The sequence below is a fragment of the Triturus cristatus genome, chromosome 2_1 (genome assembly GCF_964204655.1).
Source record: "Triturus cristatus chromosome 2_1, aTriCri1.1, whole genome shotgun sequence".
Taxonomy (NCBI): Eukaryota; Metazoa; Chordata; class Amphibia; order Caudata; family Salamandridae; genus Triturus; species Triturus cristatus.
Window position 1 is genome coordinate 671,949,177 of NC_140581.1, and position 15,311 is coordinate 671,964,487.

The 15,311-nt window shown below is 44.4% G+C and overlaps 1 protein-coding gene across 1 annotated transcript in view; it reads left to right on the top strand.

The window, feature by feature from the left end:
* SLC25A46 (solute carrier family 25 member 46) overlaps positions 1-15,311 on the top strand; it is a 135,028-nt gene that overhangs the window by 81,476 nt on the left and 38,241 nt on the right. The window contains exons 3-4 of the mRNA XM_085632586.1: positions 2,970-3,027; positions 13,288-13,365. Coding sequence (XP_085488712.1) covers positions 2,970-3,027; positions 13,288-13,365 — 136 coding nt within the window. The remainder of the gene's footprint in view (positions 1-2,969; positions 3,028-13,287; positions 13,366-15,311) is intronic.

Consider the following 15,311-nt stretch of genomic DNA (forward strand, 5'->3'; position numbering starts at 1 on the left):
TGACTAAATGAGTTCAAGTATTAACGATCTGGCATTGAAATTGTACTATTGCTCAGTGTATAATTGGGTATATTTATTTTTTCTTTTTTACATATTTTTCACGAATTGTTCTTGAAGCTGTATTGTGCAGTTGAAGTGGCTATGACTGGGGTTTAAGATGTTAAACATGTTCATCTAAATGTTGCTGACTTCTTAACTGCGTATGATGTTTTCCAAATCACTTCATTTACCTTTTCATTTGGGTGGTGTTTACATGGAAGCATGGCGTATAATAGCATGGATGTCACGATTTGTTTTACCTTTTGTAATTTGAGTGCTTGTCCTATTTTTAGGTCTTGCTTCTGCCAGCTATAGTGTGGTAGGACACCTTGTGTTACCTATGCTTGAAATGAAGTACATGTAAGAAGTAGTACAGAGAGTGGATGTTTGGTAAACCCTTTACAGACCTTGACTTGCATGGTTTGCCATTGCTTGGATGGGCTGTCCATCAACATCATGGGATTTTGAGGATTATTAAACTGTCCCATTCGTGTTCCTGTTGGTGATGGTGCTCAAGTAGTCCTTTCGTTAGACCTCCGGAGCAATATGATGTGTAGTTTGAAATTCAGACTCAATGAGTAGTTACCTTACTAACATAAAGACATTTCAATTGCTGGTTTATGGCTTTTTTTTATTTAGGAAGCACTTCCTGTTTTCCTTTAGCGAATATCCTTGGCCTGCCATAATCTCCCTTGTAAGTTAATTCGTTTTGCTAATAACCTGTTGCTCGAATTACAGCTTTTGGGTTCACAAAGTAAAGACACGCTCTTTCAGCTTCACCCATAATATTGTCCAATCATCAACAGTATCTGCTATGCTATATGTAGCTGTTCATGCCTTTTTTAAAGTCACCACTAACAACAAACTTCACCTCCTGACTCCTTTACATTAACGCTCTTATTTGAAGGTACAGCATAACTCTGCTGTTAGTCTGCTCATCAAAGAGACCGTGCTCCCAGCTACCATGTTGTTTTTGTGCCAAGAGTTTGCTTTATTGTGGTGTTTTCCTTCTATGGCAGCTGGGAGCAGCAAAAACAGTCATCCAGCTATTAACAACCACCTCCCCTAACAAAAGGACAAATCGGTTAGCTTTGCCATTGCATAGTTATGAAAAGTGAGACCGATTGGGTTTTCCAAACTTGTTTTTGTAGTAATTTTTGCAGGGTCTACCTAGTGCATCCTTTTTGTCTCTCTTTATTATAATCAAAAACAAGCAGGGTCAAATTTTTATGTTTTTAAACTTTAAAGTGGGCTCATGAATACATCACTAAATGCATGGCTCGGAGGCTTGGCTCTTGTGGGTTTGAAGTTGGGCAGGAGTCTCTGCATACAAAGCAAGTTTGTGCTGGAAATGCAAACCGCGGTAGTGTTTGGTTTCGTCACTTGAGACAATAGCTCCAACTGACCAAAAACAAGCATTTGCAATACAATCGGGCCCTTATATGTATTTAGCTATGTAGCACATTAGCCTGGTTGCTGAAACATCTACTGTTCTTTAACTTGGAGGTAAAATGAGCACTAAGCTGCATGACACGCCAGGTTTGGGAGCACATGGAGAGAAATATTGCCTTTCAGCGGGAAATTGTATAGTCCAAAGCTCTGTTTTTAATATAAAATCAGGGCCTTCGGTGGTCATATCACTGAAAATACGAGATTTGAAAAAAGTATTGTCTACGGCTGCTCATGGAAGACAATTTCTATGGACTGGAATCTAGAGAATGCTAAAGTGATTATGGTATTTTACTGACCTCTTCTGGTCGTTTTCTATCAAAGTTAAATAGAGACAGTCGCCAGAAAAATTTAAAAAAAAAGAAAGTCCCTAAGCAGAAAGCAATTCTGGTATTTTACTGACCTCTACTGGTCATTTTCTATTACGACAGTTAAATAGAGGCAGTTGAACAGAAAAAAAGTCCCTAAGCGGAAGCAGACTAGTCCTAGGGCTCATCTCCAGAGCCCACAAAGTACATACACATATAAGTATATACTAAAGTATATACAAGAGGCCTCGAATGCTTAACCTAATGATCATAGCTGCTTTCGGACTGCATTTATTGTTTTCAGAATGTCTAAGACATTCTAGCCACCATGCCACCCTTCTCTTTTGTCCTTGCAGCCAGCACTTGAATCACACTGCCAGGGAGTGGGCAAATCCTCTTTATTCTCTTCCATAGCAGGCACATCTCTTATGTAACGTAACAGACATTAACAGGTGCCCTTTCTCACAATGGTTGATTTATCACCACACAATGCACTCATAAAACATGCAATGCCTCCTATTTAATTTCCTGTTTATTCTTTAATAATGACCCCCTGCATTTCTGGGTTGCGTGAGTCTGTCACCTTCCCCAGGGCACAGTAAAAGGGATTTCCCAATGCGCAGCCCTACCTTTGAGGGGATGCCTAAATGTGTGACTTGTATCCCCCATTGTAGGATTTTCAAATTCCTTTCAAAGATAAAATAGGCCTGCAGCATACAGGAACACAATGACAGGCGAACCTGCCATTTTTGATGGGTGTATTATGCTTTCCCACCTGTCCATTTGCCTGGATGCATGGAAGGCAGCCTTTCAAGTTTCACAATGTGCCCTTTTTGCTGACGGCCCACACCCACGAACTGACACGGTGCGTCCCTTTGCGTAATCCGGACTCTGGTTAAGGTTTTGCTTATCACGTAATTGCGCTCACTTGAATCTCACCGCCCTTTCATCATTGTTGTATCGACTAGGTTGTTTTGCTATACCGTATAATTGTGTATGTTGTGCACCCACGGCAGAAAATAACTTGGGCTCCTCCCAACGAGTAGCATGCTGTAATTGCATAACTGTTTTACCCAGTGCCACTTTACCTATATCTTAAAATACATCTTGTATGGTTTACTGTTTGACAAAATGCGTACATTGTGTTAATCTTCTTCTTTTTTTTTTTTAAAGTTTGTTTACAGAGAATGTCCTGGCCCATCCTTGCATTGTTATACGCCGCCAATGTCAGGTAAGTAATGCAGTTTTGTTAGTGGTTTTTTTTTTCAGCACAGAATGTTTTTTCTCTATCCCTTGAAATCATGTCAATTCAGAGATGTCATAGGGAGGCCCTTCCTTCATACTTATGTGCAGGTTTCACCTAGACATATACGGTGGCTGTAGTGATGGACATATAGTAGTAAATATCTGTCCTTTATCAAGGTTGGTACAGCTCATTATGGAATGAGGGGGTGCCTTAAGTCTTTTTAAGTTGTTGTAGTGCTAAGGCTTTCTGTTGTAGTTTTTTTTGGGGTGTGCAGGGTTGTATTACGTCAGGATAGACACTGGCAATTGCTGGTCCATTTGACATTTTTAAGTTAGCGTGATGTAGCCAGTAGAGGCTGCTGCCGGGCAGTAGTAGTGGGGCATTGGGGTGGGAGGATTAAAAAAAGAAAAAAGAAAAAAAAAAAGTAGAAAATCATTACACTTACCTTCCCGACGGCTGCCTCTCCTCCATCCTCTTTGGTCAACGAAGCAGGGAGCACCTAGGCTCCCAGATTCCCCTAGCCAATCACGACACTACTGTCACCATGACAGCAGTGCCGTGATTGGTCTGAGCACCGTGGCCCGAGACGGCCGGGAAAACCATCATGCACACTTAAGAGAGTGCCTACCACTCTTCCTCCTGCTCTGTCGGCAGTCCCACCCATTTACGAAGCCAATAGTGAAAAATAACATTATTATCGTTTTATTTTTCCTGTGGGGCAATGCTCCTCCGCCTTAGTAGAGGTGCCACGCTGCTTTTCTGTACATTTGTTGCTAAACCCTCTATCAGTTGTGAAGGAGTTTTTAGTTCTTTGGCGTCAGCTGTACATTCCTAGATAGAAGGAAAGTTCAACTGTCCACAGACCACGTATTTTTCATGTTTATTTCCCAGGAGTTGACATCCGCATCAAAGGGTGGATCAGATACGGATAAGAGTCTGTTTATAGCAAAATTTATACAATGATAGGCATAATGAGTATGCATTAGCTACCACCTGCAATGAGGTGTTAGGACTAGTGACTACCCCCTGGTCTCATTGTGTTTGGACATAGACAGTAAAGCATTGAGCCTCCTAGAGTCGCTTAACCTTTAACCAGTTAACCCACAGATCTTGCAGGTCAAGTTTATGCCATTGATTCCCAAAAGGAACTTTACCTAAAAGTGCCAAACTGCAGGGCCCCAGATAAATCTTTTCCTTCCAGTAGTTATTTAATGGACAACTGTTTCAGTGATGATGCAGGCTCATGTAATTTCCTCAATACTTTCAGTCTCTAAATAGCTTGCTTGTTAAGATCCACGTCCTAGCCTAAAACCCTGGGTTTGGGACAGAATGTCCCATCTTGGTAAATGGGTGTGTTCCCCTGCCCTGGGTGCCGACTGCTTTTGAAACTGGTATCTTGACTTTTATTTTTGGCTCTGGTGTCTTGCTTATCTAGCCTGTGCTCTGAAACTAGACCTGACAGTGCAAGCTGTGATCTGAGGGGGTTGACCAAGCGCCCCTCATAGTTGGCAGTAGACTGCGGTTGCTATCCTGGATATAGCAAAGAAAGGTTTGGGTAGCATACTGCCTTTTATGACGTTTGTGACTCTTTACGTTTATGTATTCAGTCCCTTTTATGTAAATATTGCGAATGTGTTAGAAAAACCCACTCCCACACCGGAAGGGTGGTGGTGGTGTTCTCCCAGACACGCTGTGGTAGCTTGGCTCGAGCGGTAAGGAAGGCACCGTGTTAAGCATACGACATACCCACACAATAACCATGCGTGCATCCGTTCCAAAAACGACACTACACCTTAAAAATTATACTGAAAATATATCTCTTTATCATCTTTTCTCTTAGTTGCTGATTAAATAAATAATAATACAATCACAGTACACAAGGTTTTTTTCTGTGGAAGGGTACGTCAAATAAATACTGTCTTAACGATTCAATAAATAAGGTAGATCATAAATAATCAAGGCATAAATATAAGTGCATTACATAACAGGCAATTAAATATTATGAGGCAATAAATACTGTGCGACAATAAATACTGTGCGACAATAAATACTGTGCGACAATAAATACTGTGAAACAATAAATACTGTGAGGCAATAAATAGGATAAATACAATAAATACAGTGCTCTCAATAAATAATAAAAGCCAACAGTGACACTTGAAAATCAGTTCACATTCCTGAGGTTCTATGGGATGATTTGACCCAATCCCAGCTTGTAGAGATTTGGATGGCCTGAGGGGTATACTCCCTGGCTTGGACAAGGCTGAGGCCTAAACTGAGGTAGATCAAGGGGGAATCTAGAGATCTGGCTCTCCCACACTACACAACCCCTCTGTATTAGTCTCAGCTCACCCCTGGCACAATCCAGCTGGTTCCAGCACCTCTCTAGCCCCTAGGATAGTCTCTCAGGGCTTCACAGGGCCTTGGGCGTGCCCTCTATTCCACTTACTGCCCTTTTTATGAAGCTCCGACGCCGCTGGAGTCGTGTCGACGCCGTGAGGCGGCTCCGGTTCGATGTCGGCGGCCTCTGCGCAATGTCAGTTCTTGACGACGTCGATAGGCGGCTCTGGTTCGATGTCGGCGGCCTCGGCTCGATGTCTACCTCCGGTTCGATGATGTCGGGCAGTCTTGGCTCGATGTCGACTTCCGTCGCCTCCGGTTCGATGTCGGCGGCCTCGGCTCGATGTCGACCTCCGGTTCGATGACGTCGGGCTATCTTGGCTCGATGTCTACTTCCGACGGCTCCGGAGTGCGATCTCCACTCCCGACCTCCGGTGCTCCTTTCCTCAGGTTCCGGCGACTCCGGAGTGCGACCTCCACTCCCGACCTCCGGCACGATTCTCTTCAGGTTCCGGCGACTCCGGAGTGCGATCTCCACTCCCGACCTCCGGCACGATTCACCTCTGTCTCCGGCGACTCCGGAGGGCGGACTTCACTCCCCCGTTGACGCCGCACACTCTACCTCGGGTGACTTCCTCCTCGACCTCTGGTACTCTCCACGACCTCCGTCGGTGCCCTCTCTCGACCTCTGGCAGCTCCGGGTACGACGTCTGCTTTCCAGTCAGCGCCGCTTCTCCACCTCGGGCTCCAGGTCTCCAGGCTTCTCGACGTCGGACTTCAGGTAGTTACCAGTAACCAGGTCAGGTACTTGCTGTTCTTTACTTTTAAGGCCTGTTCCTGCTGTCCAGGTCCTTAAAATGGTTTTTCTTGCTTTCTCCCACACAGGACTCCAGGCTGGGCTCAGTCAGTAGGGACTAGTATCAAGGGTGGGTTTATGGACCCCACTCCAGGCACAAGTTTCCACCCCTGCTGCCTCACTCCTTCCTCCTTCAGGTTTCTGCTGCTCTCTCTTCACCAGTCAGGTGCCAACTGCCAGCTCCAACTGTCAACTCTGGCTTAGCTTCCCACCATTCCAAACCGCCTCCAACTGTCACAGGGTTCCAGAATGTTGCAGAAGGTTCTAGTAGGTTCCAGTGATGTCACAGGTGACAATGGGTGGCCACCATTTTGTGCTCCAGGCCCTCAGACAGAAGTTCCAGGGGTAGATAAAATGGCTCCCTGAATCTGCATCAATACTAAAAAGTCTGGTGGTTCCCAAAAAGGAAAAATACTAACAGGGTTTGAGGCAAAAGTGGGACAAAATAAATAATGATGAGGAGGGACCACCCAAAGGGCTGACAGGTCTAACAGAATGTTTTTAATAATTTTTAAAATAATAATCTTAAAATGTTTCTTATGTGCTTTTATGGTTATTGCAGTAACCAAATAAAGTGTTGTTGATTGATTGACTCTTTAGTGTGACCAGGACCTTTTTGTTTTTAACTAAAATATATATATACTTTACATACTTGCATTCAGAAGCTTTCAATATAGCCTTATAGCCCACCGCAGCGGGCTATAACAAGGCAGCGGGACTTTAATAGTCGGTATAGCCCAGCTCCATAGGGCTATAAGGCTATTAGAACATTTTGCCAGTAGAGGGCAGAATGTTCTAACAAATAAAAGAAAAGCTTCAGGGAGCGTGAGGGGATTGAAATCCCCTCAGGCTCCCTGAAGCCTTTGTTCACAGCCAGAGCTGTGAACAAAGAAGCATTGGAATGTCATTATAAGCCCGAAGCACTCCATTATTTTCAATGGCGCTGCCAACATTCCAATGTTCTAATCTGCCTTCTGCATCCATTGGTGTTCACATTTTGTTTTCTCCCACCACAAGATACAGCATGGGGCAGTGGGGTGAGCCCACTGCAGCCATCGACTGACCCAACTGTGTGTGACAGCATTCCTCTATGGCACAATGTGCACATCCACAGAAGTTCTCCCTTTCGGTTCCAGAGATTACTGATGCAAAAGGTAATACGTGGGTGAAGACCCTCATCTCCCCAGCACTGTTAATAGGCCACTCATTTATCACATGTCTTTGTACAAAATCCATTCGCAAGCAAAGCATTGTGGGACAAAACTTATTTTTAGCTATTGGTTTTTCCGTTAACAAGCGGTGACTCGGTTTGAACTTTGAAGTAATTGTTTGTGATTAGGCTACCTAAGTGCATCTGAACTCGATTCAACATCTTCAGGACTAAGCCTCATCCACTTGATCTAGTTACCCTGGAGAGTGGATTGTACGAATAGAGCATCTGGTTATCCAATTAAATAAAGTTTGATGGCTTGCAGCATGGGTTCAGAAGTGAGCACAGTACCGAGACTGTGTTAACCGTTGTTTTCAACAACAGGTTGACGCTGGTCATGCCACCTTACTGATCCTTCTGGACCTGACAGCAGCCTTCGACACCATCTCTCCCCTTAGACTGGCTGGGAGGCTCCGGGAAATAGGGATTGAGGGCCATGCCCTTAATCTGCTTACATCCTTCCTTATGGAACGGTCAAAAAGAGTCAAGATGTGCCAATTCTTCTCTGCTCCTAAACAGTTGTTCTGTGGAGTTCCCCAGGGATCCTCATTGAGTCCTACCCTTTTTAATATTTATGTAGCCCCGCTTGCCAGGGTGGTAAGATCTTTCGGACTAGAAGTGTTATCCTACGCTGACGACACTCCAATCATGATTACCATCACTGAGAGTGTCAAAGCGTCAGCAGCAAATTTCAAAAACTGCATGCAGACGGTGGCTTCATGGATGGTAGAGAACTATCTAAGACTCCATGGGGATAAAACTGAGATCTTAATTTTCGGAGACAAAAAGGATATTTGGTCTGAGGCCTGGTGGCCTGACAAGCTTGGATCCTGCCCTCGCCCTGGATCCAGTGCCAAAAATCTAGGCATCATAGTGGACACCTTCCTCTCCCTGGGCCGCCAAATAAATAGAACAGTTTCTACCTGCTTTGGAATGATAAGGGCTCTCTCAAGAAGATCTTTCAATTTCTCTCCCTCCCCTCGTGGAAACAGGCAGTGGTGGCCCTTGTGCTGTCTAGATTAGATTACTGCAATGCCCTTTATGTAGGGATAAATAAGGGGCTCCTAAATCGACTTCAACTTGAGCAGAATGCCGCCGCCAGACTGGTGATGGGCCTTCCTAAATTCCACTCTGTATCAGCTACCATCAGAAGCCTGCACTGGCTCCCTTTGGGACGGAGAATTGTGTTTAAAGCCCTGTGCCAGGTGCACAAGGCCTTTTACAATATGGGGTCAGAAGGCATTAAATAACTGTTTTCGGAGATATGTCCCCAGCAAGCAGTTAAGATCTGCCAGCAAGAATCTGGTGGCAGTTCCCAGGTTTAGGAAATCCAGATGGGGAGGGGGGGGGCCTTTTCGCTGGTTGCAGCCAATCTGTGGAATTCCCTCTCTCCCTCAATTTCTACTCTGGAAACCCATTCCTTGTTCCGTAAGGCCTTGAAGACCTGGCTCTTCACCTGCTCGAATCTGTAAGCCCTTTTGCCTATGGACTACTCCGATAGATATTTTTTTTAATGGGCCGCGCCTTTTCGATGAGAAGGCATACTGCATTGGAACTTGTTAAGAAAGTAGAGCCACTGCATGCTCCTTGCGTCTGTTGACCCCTGCCAAGTCAATTGGACAGCAATGCAAAATGCCCAGAGGCTGTTCCAGAGGGATGGCGTAATTGCAAAGACAGTCTTCCCTACCGGTACTGCAGTCATCCTAGTTCCAGCGGTCCAAGCATCAAGGGCATCTCACAGATGTCATCCAGATCTTGGAGGGGATGGCTCGTGATCTGCGATGGGGACTGCTCAGGCAGAATTGGTCTTGTGGCAGACCCCTCTCCCTTACCCTCTCGGAGCTCGTGTTGGTGACTAAGGTGTCTCTGCTGCACTCAGGAAGTCGTCTGGAAAGGTGGAGATCAGAGGACTCTGGTCGCCAAGGTAATCTCAACTCCGCATTAGTCTGTTGGAGGTGCAGGCCATCTGTCTGGCTTTGAAGGCCTACCTGCCATCCTTCACGGGTAGGCAGTGCTGGCTCTTGTGGGCAAGACCACTGCCATGTGATATTGCAACAAGCAGGGCATAATAGGGTGCTGGGACCTGTGCCAGAGGACTCTGTGCCTCTGAAGTTGGTTGCAGCTCCAGGGTATTTCCCGGATTGCGAACCACCCTGGCAAAGTAGCAGATGATCGGAACAGACCAGTTTAGCAGGCGGTGTCTGGCAGATCATGAGTGATGGCTACATCCTGAGGTGGTGCAGGGCATTTTCTATCAATGGGGAAACCCCTGGCTAGATCTTTAGCCCACCATCAAGAGCATGCACTATCGAAGGTTTTGCACATTGTAATTTCCCCAAAAATCCAAAACGACTGAGCCCAAGTCATCCTAGTGGTTCTGGATTGGGCCAGGAAAGTGTGATACCCGTCACATTTGAGCAGGAGCATCTGTCTTCTAATCAGAATACCACTTTAGGAGGATCATTTGTCACAGCAGGGCAGAGACCTTCACCCAAGCCTGTGCAATTTACATCTACATGCTTGGAGATTGAGTGACAGCGATTGACTGTATTTCATTTGCCATCAGAGGTGGTAAATGTCATCCTTGCTGCCTTGATTTCCACAAAATCTGTTTATTCCGGGCCTTGGCACAAAACTGTAGCCTGGTGTTTTCACTTGTAAAACCAGTTATTTACAAACATCGGATGTTCTTTTGTTTGTTTTATCTTTGGCTCAGAAAGGCTTTGCAGTGGGCACTACTAATAATGATTGTTTGTTGGCCCGTTTTCCTGTCTATTTTTGCCAGAGTAACCGGCCTGGTTTAAATGGACTGTTATGATGTGGTTCATAAAAGGTTTGACATAGGTTGTCTCCAAAGCTGTTTGTGAAGCCACAGTGGGACCTTAACATGGTCTTGACATTTCTCATGTGTACGCCCTTCAAGCCCATGCAAAGTTGCTCGCTGTGTCTCCTGAATTTGAACACTATCTTTGCCTCACACAACAAAATGATGTAATAGTGATGAATGACTAAACGCATTTTCAGTGCCCCTGACATAACCCATCTCTTTCTCAGACAAGTTGATGCTGAGAACTGGGACGTAAATCTTGCCAAAAGTAGCGACGCCCTTTCACTTTGGGCAATTCATCATTCTGCCAGCATACTTCGCTCCCCCTCACCATTCAAAAAAGGAGGAGGGTTCCATCAGGAAGGTTGTGCAGAAGAGGACCATGTCCAGGCACTGACCAAGAAGTAGCCTTCGTAATAGGTAAGCGATAAGGTTGCTAACACTGCGTTTGCTTTTCCTTGACATCTGCCAGACTGCAGCAAGAGCGTTTGTGCATAAGTTCACAAAGCACTATTGTCCTGACCACCGGTCTGGTGGGAAGGGCATTTTGCCTGCTCAGTCCTGCAGGACTATATGGTCTTGGTCTATTCCACAGAACCACCACACAGCATGGTACTGCTTTATCTATTCTAAGGGGAGAAATCCGTGGTTAGACTTATTCATCAGAAGACAAACTTACGTACCTTCAGTAAGACTCTTTCTGGTGGATTCTCTAACTTCAGATTCCTCACTTCGCACTTCCCTCTAAATTCCATTGTGGGGCCTCTTTTTAACATCTAGAAAGGTCCAAAGTTACTATTCAGCATGCTAGTTCCAACAATTGTACTTGTTCTGCATCTGCGCAGTGAGGAAAAGAGAAACCAAGAAACTGATGTCAGCACACATGGGTGACGCTTAAATGCAGCTCTGGTCTGTCCCTTCCAGGGCGGTACAGAGCCTACACAGAGCTGAACGGTGCCACCTAGCTCTGATCAGAAGTACTACTACTTTCAGGATCCAATCTGGTGGCTAGGAGTATTCCAAGGTAAGGAATCGGTTTATAGAGAATCCACCAGAAAGAGCGTTACTGAAGGTAAGTAGCTTGTTCTGAATGCTCCATATGATGGTGATTATAAGGAGACGGTGGTGGACGTATTGCTTGCCTACTCACTGTACTAATGCTGGTCTGTGTTTGAACCGCCCGAAGGCAGTGGCCCTGATACCCAACCCTTAAATTGAATTGGGTGCCACAGTAGGGTCCCCATCAGAAGAAAGTGCCTCTTTTGTGTGGTGGTCTGTAAATTCTGAAAATACAGTTAACTTGCACTGAGAAGATAGCAAATCTGCTGAAATACATTTTAGAGCCTGGCTTATTCATAGTGTGGCCTTGCTGCACTAGATGGAGAGTTGGTGACATGGTTGAAACCATGTTCAGTGCCACCAGTGAGTCGCCCTATGGTGATATGTCATAGGACGCTGCATGGGGACTCAGCCTTTTTGACTTGGTCAAATAAAGTTTATACACTGAGCAGGACACCAAGGACTGAATTGACTACGCTATGGGCACAGGAGTGGTGATTTGGCATCCTGCTTGGGTACACACCACAGACTATTCCCTGGATACCCAGGTGTCCTTTATGGAAATGCCGTTTGGTTCCAAATGGACAAGGCTCTCTTGGTGCTGGAGCCATTCAGTTATAGCGTGCTACGGTCTGCTCCTTGGGAATCCTGCTTTCTCCACCCTGCCAATTTCATCAGCAATCCCTGTAGTTCTGGGGCTACTTTCTGGGCTTTACTGCCAAAGACAGCCCTCCCAGCAGGCGCAGCAGCCCACTCAACCATTTGTCAGTCCACACAACCATTTGTTATGGGTGGCAATGTCCTCTCCCCTCACGCATCAAGAGAATGTATGGGGCAGAGGACATTGCCTCCAATAAGCCCTACAAGTGTACCCTCTGCTTTATTGACAGTCGAAACGCATCTACTTCACTGTCCTGCCTTTCAACTTCACCCAAGTCTCCCTCCCCCACCTCCTGGATTCTACATCACTGAACTAAAATATAATCTTCCACCCTTGCAGAGGATTCCAATTATAGGGCTGGTTCTGGATCTGGTTGGCTTACATTGTAACATTTGCAAGAAATTCAGGATATGATCCATATGTTTCTAGCTCATTCCTGTGTTGCGACCCATACTGTTAAGAGGCTTTTTGGTCTCATGGGCCCATGCATGTTTCTGGTGCCTCATGCCCTTTTGCTTCTTATATCGATAAAACTAATGAGTATCGAGTAGATGGCCAACTTTTTATGAAGTTCGCTCTAGAAAGGGCGATTCTGAAACTGACCTTTTCTGGATGGATTGTTGTCTTAAAAATGTGATATGCCTTGGTCAAGAAGGAGCCTCCTGAGGGCCTTAGCACTCATTCTATTCCAGCCAAATTCACCACTACAGTCCTGGGCCCAGTGTTGTTCCAGTGCTGAACATCTGCAAGACTGGTGCTGGACATCTGCTAGTCTGCTACATGGTCATCCATCACACCTCACCAGGCATTACTGCCTTGACTGTCTGTTACTGTGAAAGGGCACCTCTCACCCCTGCCGAGCAGGCTTTTAGGTGTTAATAAGGTTCTATGTTGTGTTCTGTGCTCTGTTGCTTTTTTTAATCTATTGCTCCACATCCAAGAGGCATAAGAATTAAAATTGAAACTGACGTCATTGCTCTGGACTGAAACCTTCCAGTGGTGGGATGAGGCCACCGTGGAGTCCGATAGTGCTACCCTCCTGGGTATGGGAAAATTGCTGGATCCAGTCTGGTGGGATTTCAAAACTTGGAAAGTCCAAGGTTAGATAGCATATCTACCAGAAAGAGCATTAATGAAGGTGAGTAATCTTTCGATAAGATTCCTATATTTTCTCGAGATTGGTATACTTGAATTGTTTGTCGTTTATATTTCATGTTTGTTATAGTATATGCTGTTAATTCATCAAGAACGATTATAAAATGTATTTTATTTTCTTTATGCTGATTTTGCAGGTTAATTATCATGCCAGGAACTACCACCTCACTCCATTTACCATTGTCAATATTATGTACAGCTTCAGCAAGGCACAGGTGCGTGTTTGTGGATGTCTCCATTTTCAACGAAGCTCCAGGTTACTGTGAGAGTTATAGAGCTAACTAGAAATCAATCTTGATGTAAAGCTTTTGCAAATGTAATAGTTTGTCCTGAAAGTGTGGTGTTTAACAGAATTTCGCACAATAATGGAATTCTTTATTGCATTTTCATTAATACCCATAAACATTGAAATATTTCAGATGTGCAGGATCCCCAACACTTTTACAACGAGATCTGTCTCCATAACCAGCCAATGTCTATGGATAAGCAACATTTTCTTTTTCATTTAACAAAATTGACATCATGTATTAAAACATTTTAAATTGAAAATATTTCAAAATTGAAAAAATAGAAGAAATCGTTTTCCATAAGTATCTATTATTATGTAAAGAAAATATTGCACTGTCACTTTAATATATCCTGCAGGTCGCACAATCACAACATGCATCGAAGTGGCAATTGATCCTTAAATTATGTTTTTTATTTTATTTTTTTTACCAAAGAAGCCTTCAGTACAATAGTATATGCGAGAGTTTGTACAAGGATCGGAGTTACGAGTTGGGTGATTATCACACCCAGACCGTTTCTCCTGATAGCTTATGACCGATATACCCAACCGAAATTATCATGAAACAGCCCGCAGAAGCTGTAGAACATGCAGAATTCAGTGTATTAATAAATCGTTATTGTGTTATGCCTCATTTTGATGCTGAAAGCTCTTAACAGCAGGTATTTGCCCCACGTGATAAATAACTCATCTTAGGCTAATGGTATTTGCCATGTACGCTAAATACCCCATCCTGTTCCACGCAACTTGTAACGAGGGCCTCCGTGGCGAAAATCCCATAATTTAGACCGCAGATAAGATACCTTTGCAGTAACATTCAGCACTTATTTTTTTTTTAACTCTAGAATAATTTCTTGTTTGAATCTCCTCTTTCATAGGCATGGTAGCCAGCCTCATGAACAAAGCCCCTTTTGCAGTTGCAAACCTGTGTTTCACAAAATCCTTGGTGCTTTTTGCAATGAACTAAGGGCCAAATGTACAACCATTTCATTTTGCGAGTCCCTAAGTGCAATTTCTTATGACTCTCAACTAGAGACTCACAGAATTAAATGTACTAATGTATCGCAGAACCATTAGCAATTCCAAATGGGGTCGCAATTGACCTGCCTCATCAGTAGTTATGAAGCAGGTCGTAATAGGCTACCTATTGGGAATGGCCAATAGCACACGGATGGTGGCTTGCTATGGACAGCAGACCACCATGTCTGTTTGCTCTTGAATAAACCAACTTTTTTTTTTTAATGCAGCAGGTGCGTTTCAAAAAGCATAATAAAACGTTTCTGTTTCGTTTTTTAAGGGTAGGCAGTGGTACATGAGACCTAACCTGCTCTTAAAGTTTTCGCTACCATTAACAAAAGGGAAAGGGTCCCCTGCGGACCCCTTCCCGTTTGCAACTAGCTTGCCACATACTTGAAATTGGTGATAAACTGCAATTGTTTTTTAAACGCTTTCTGGACCAAAACAATAGTACATCCCCCTGCGACTCGCTATTCGGAAGAAATGCACAATGTGCGCCCCTTCCTAATAGCGACCTGCGAGTCGGTAATACGTTTGCACATAGAAAAATGCATTTTACCGGTTTCAAACTGGACTGGTAAAATGCATCATGCATCTGGCCCTAAACTCTTTTTGTGATTTGAACCCCCCCCCCCCCCCTTTCTGAATCGCAAAATGGTTTTTGTGACTAGTTCCCAATTGCAATTAGGAGGTTGTTTGAATGGGATGTCCATTCCTTATTTCGATAAGTAATGGTATATATCAGTGCAATGCAACTCGTCACTTATATGCACCAAAAGCTAATTATAAGTGGTAGACTTTCCTTTATGAAGGGTGTCCCTGCTAGAAGTGTAGTAGTCAGCCAGAAGTATCTCTGAT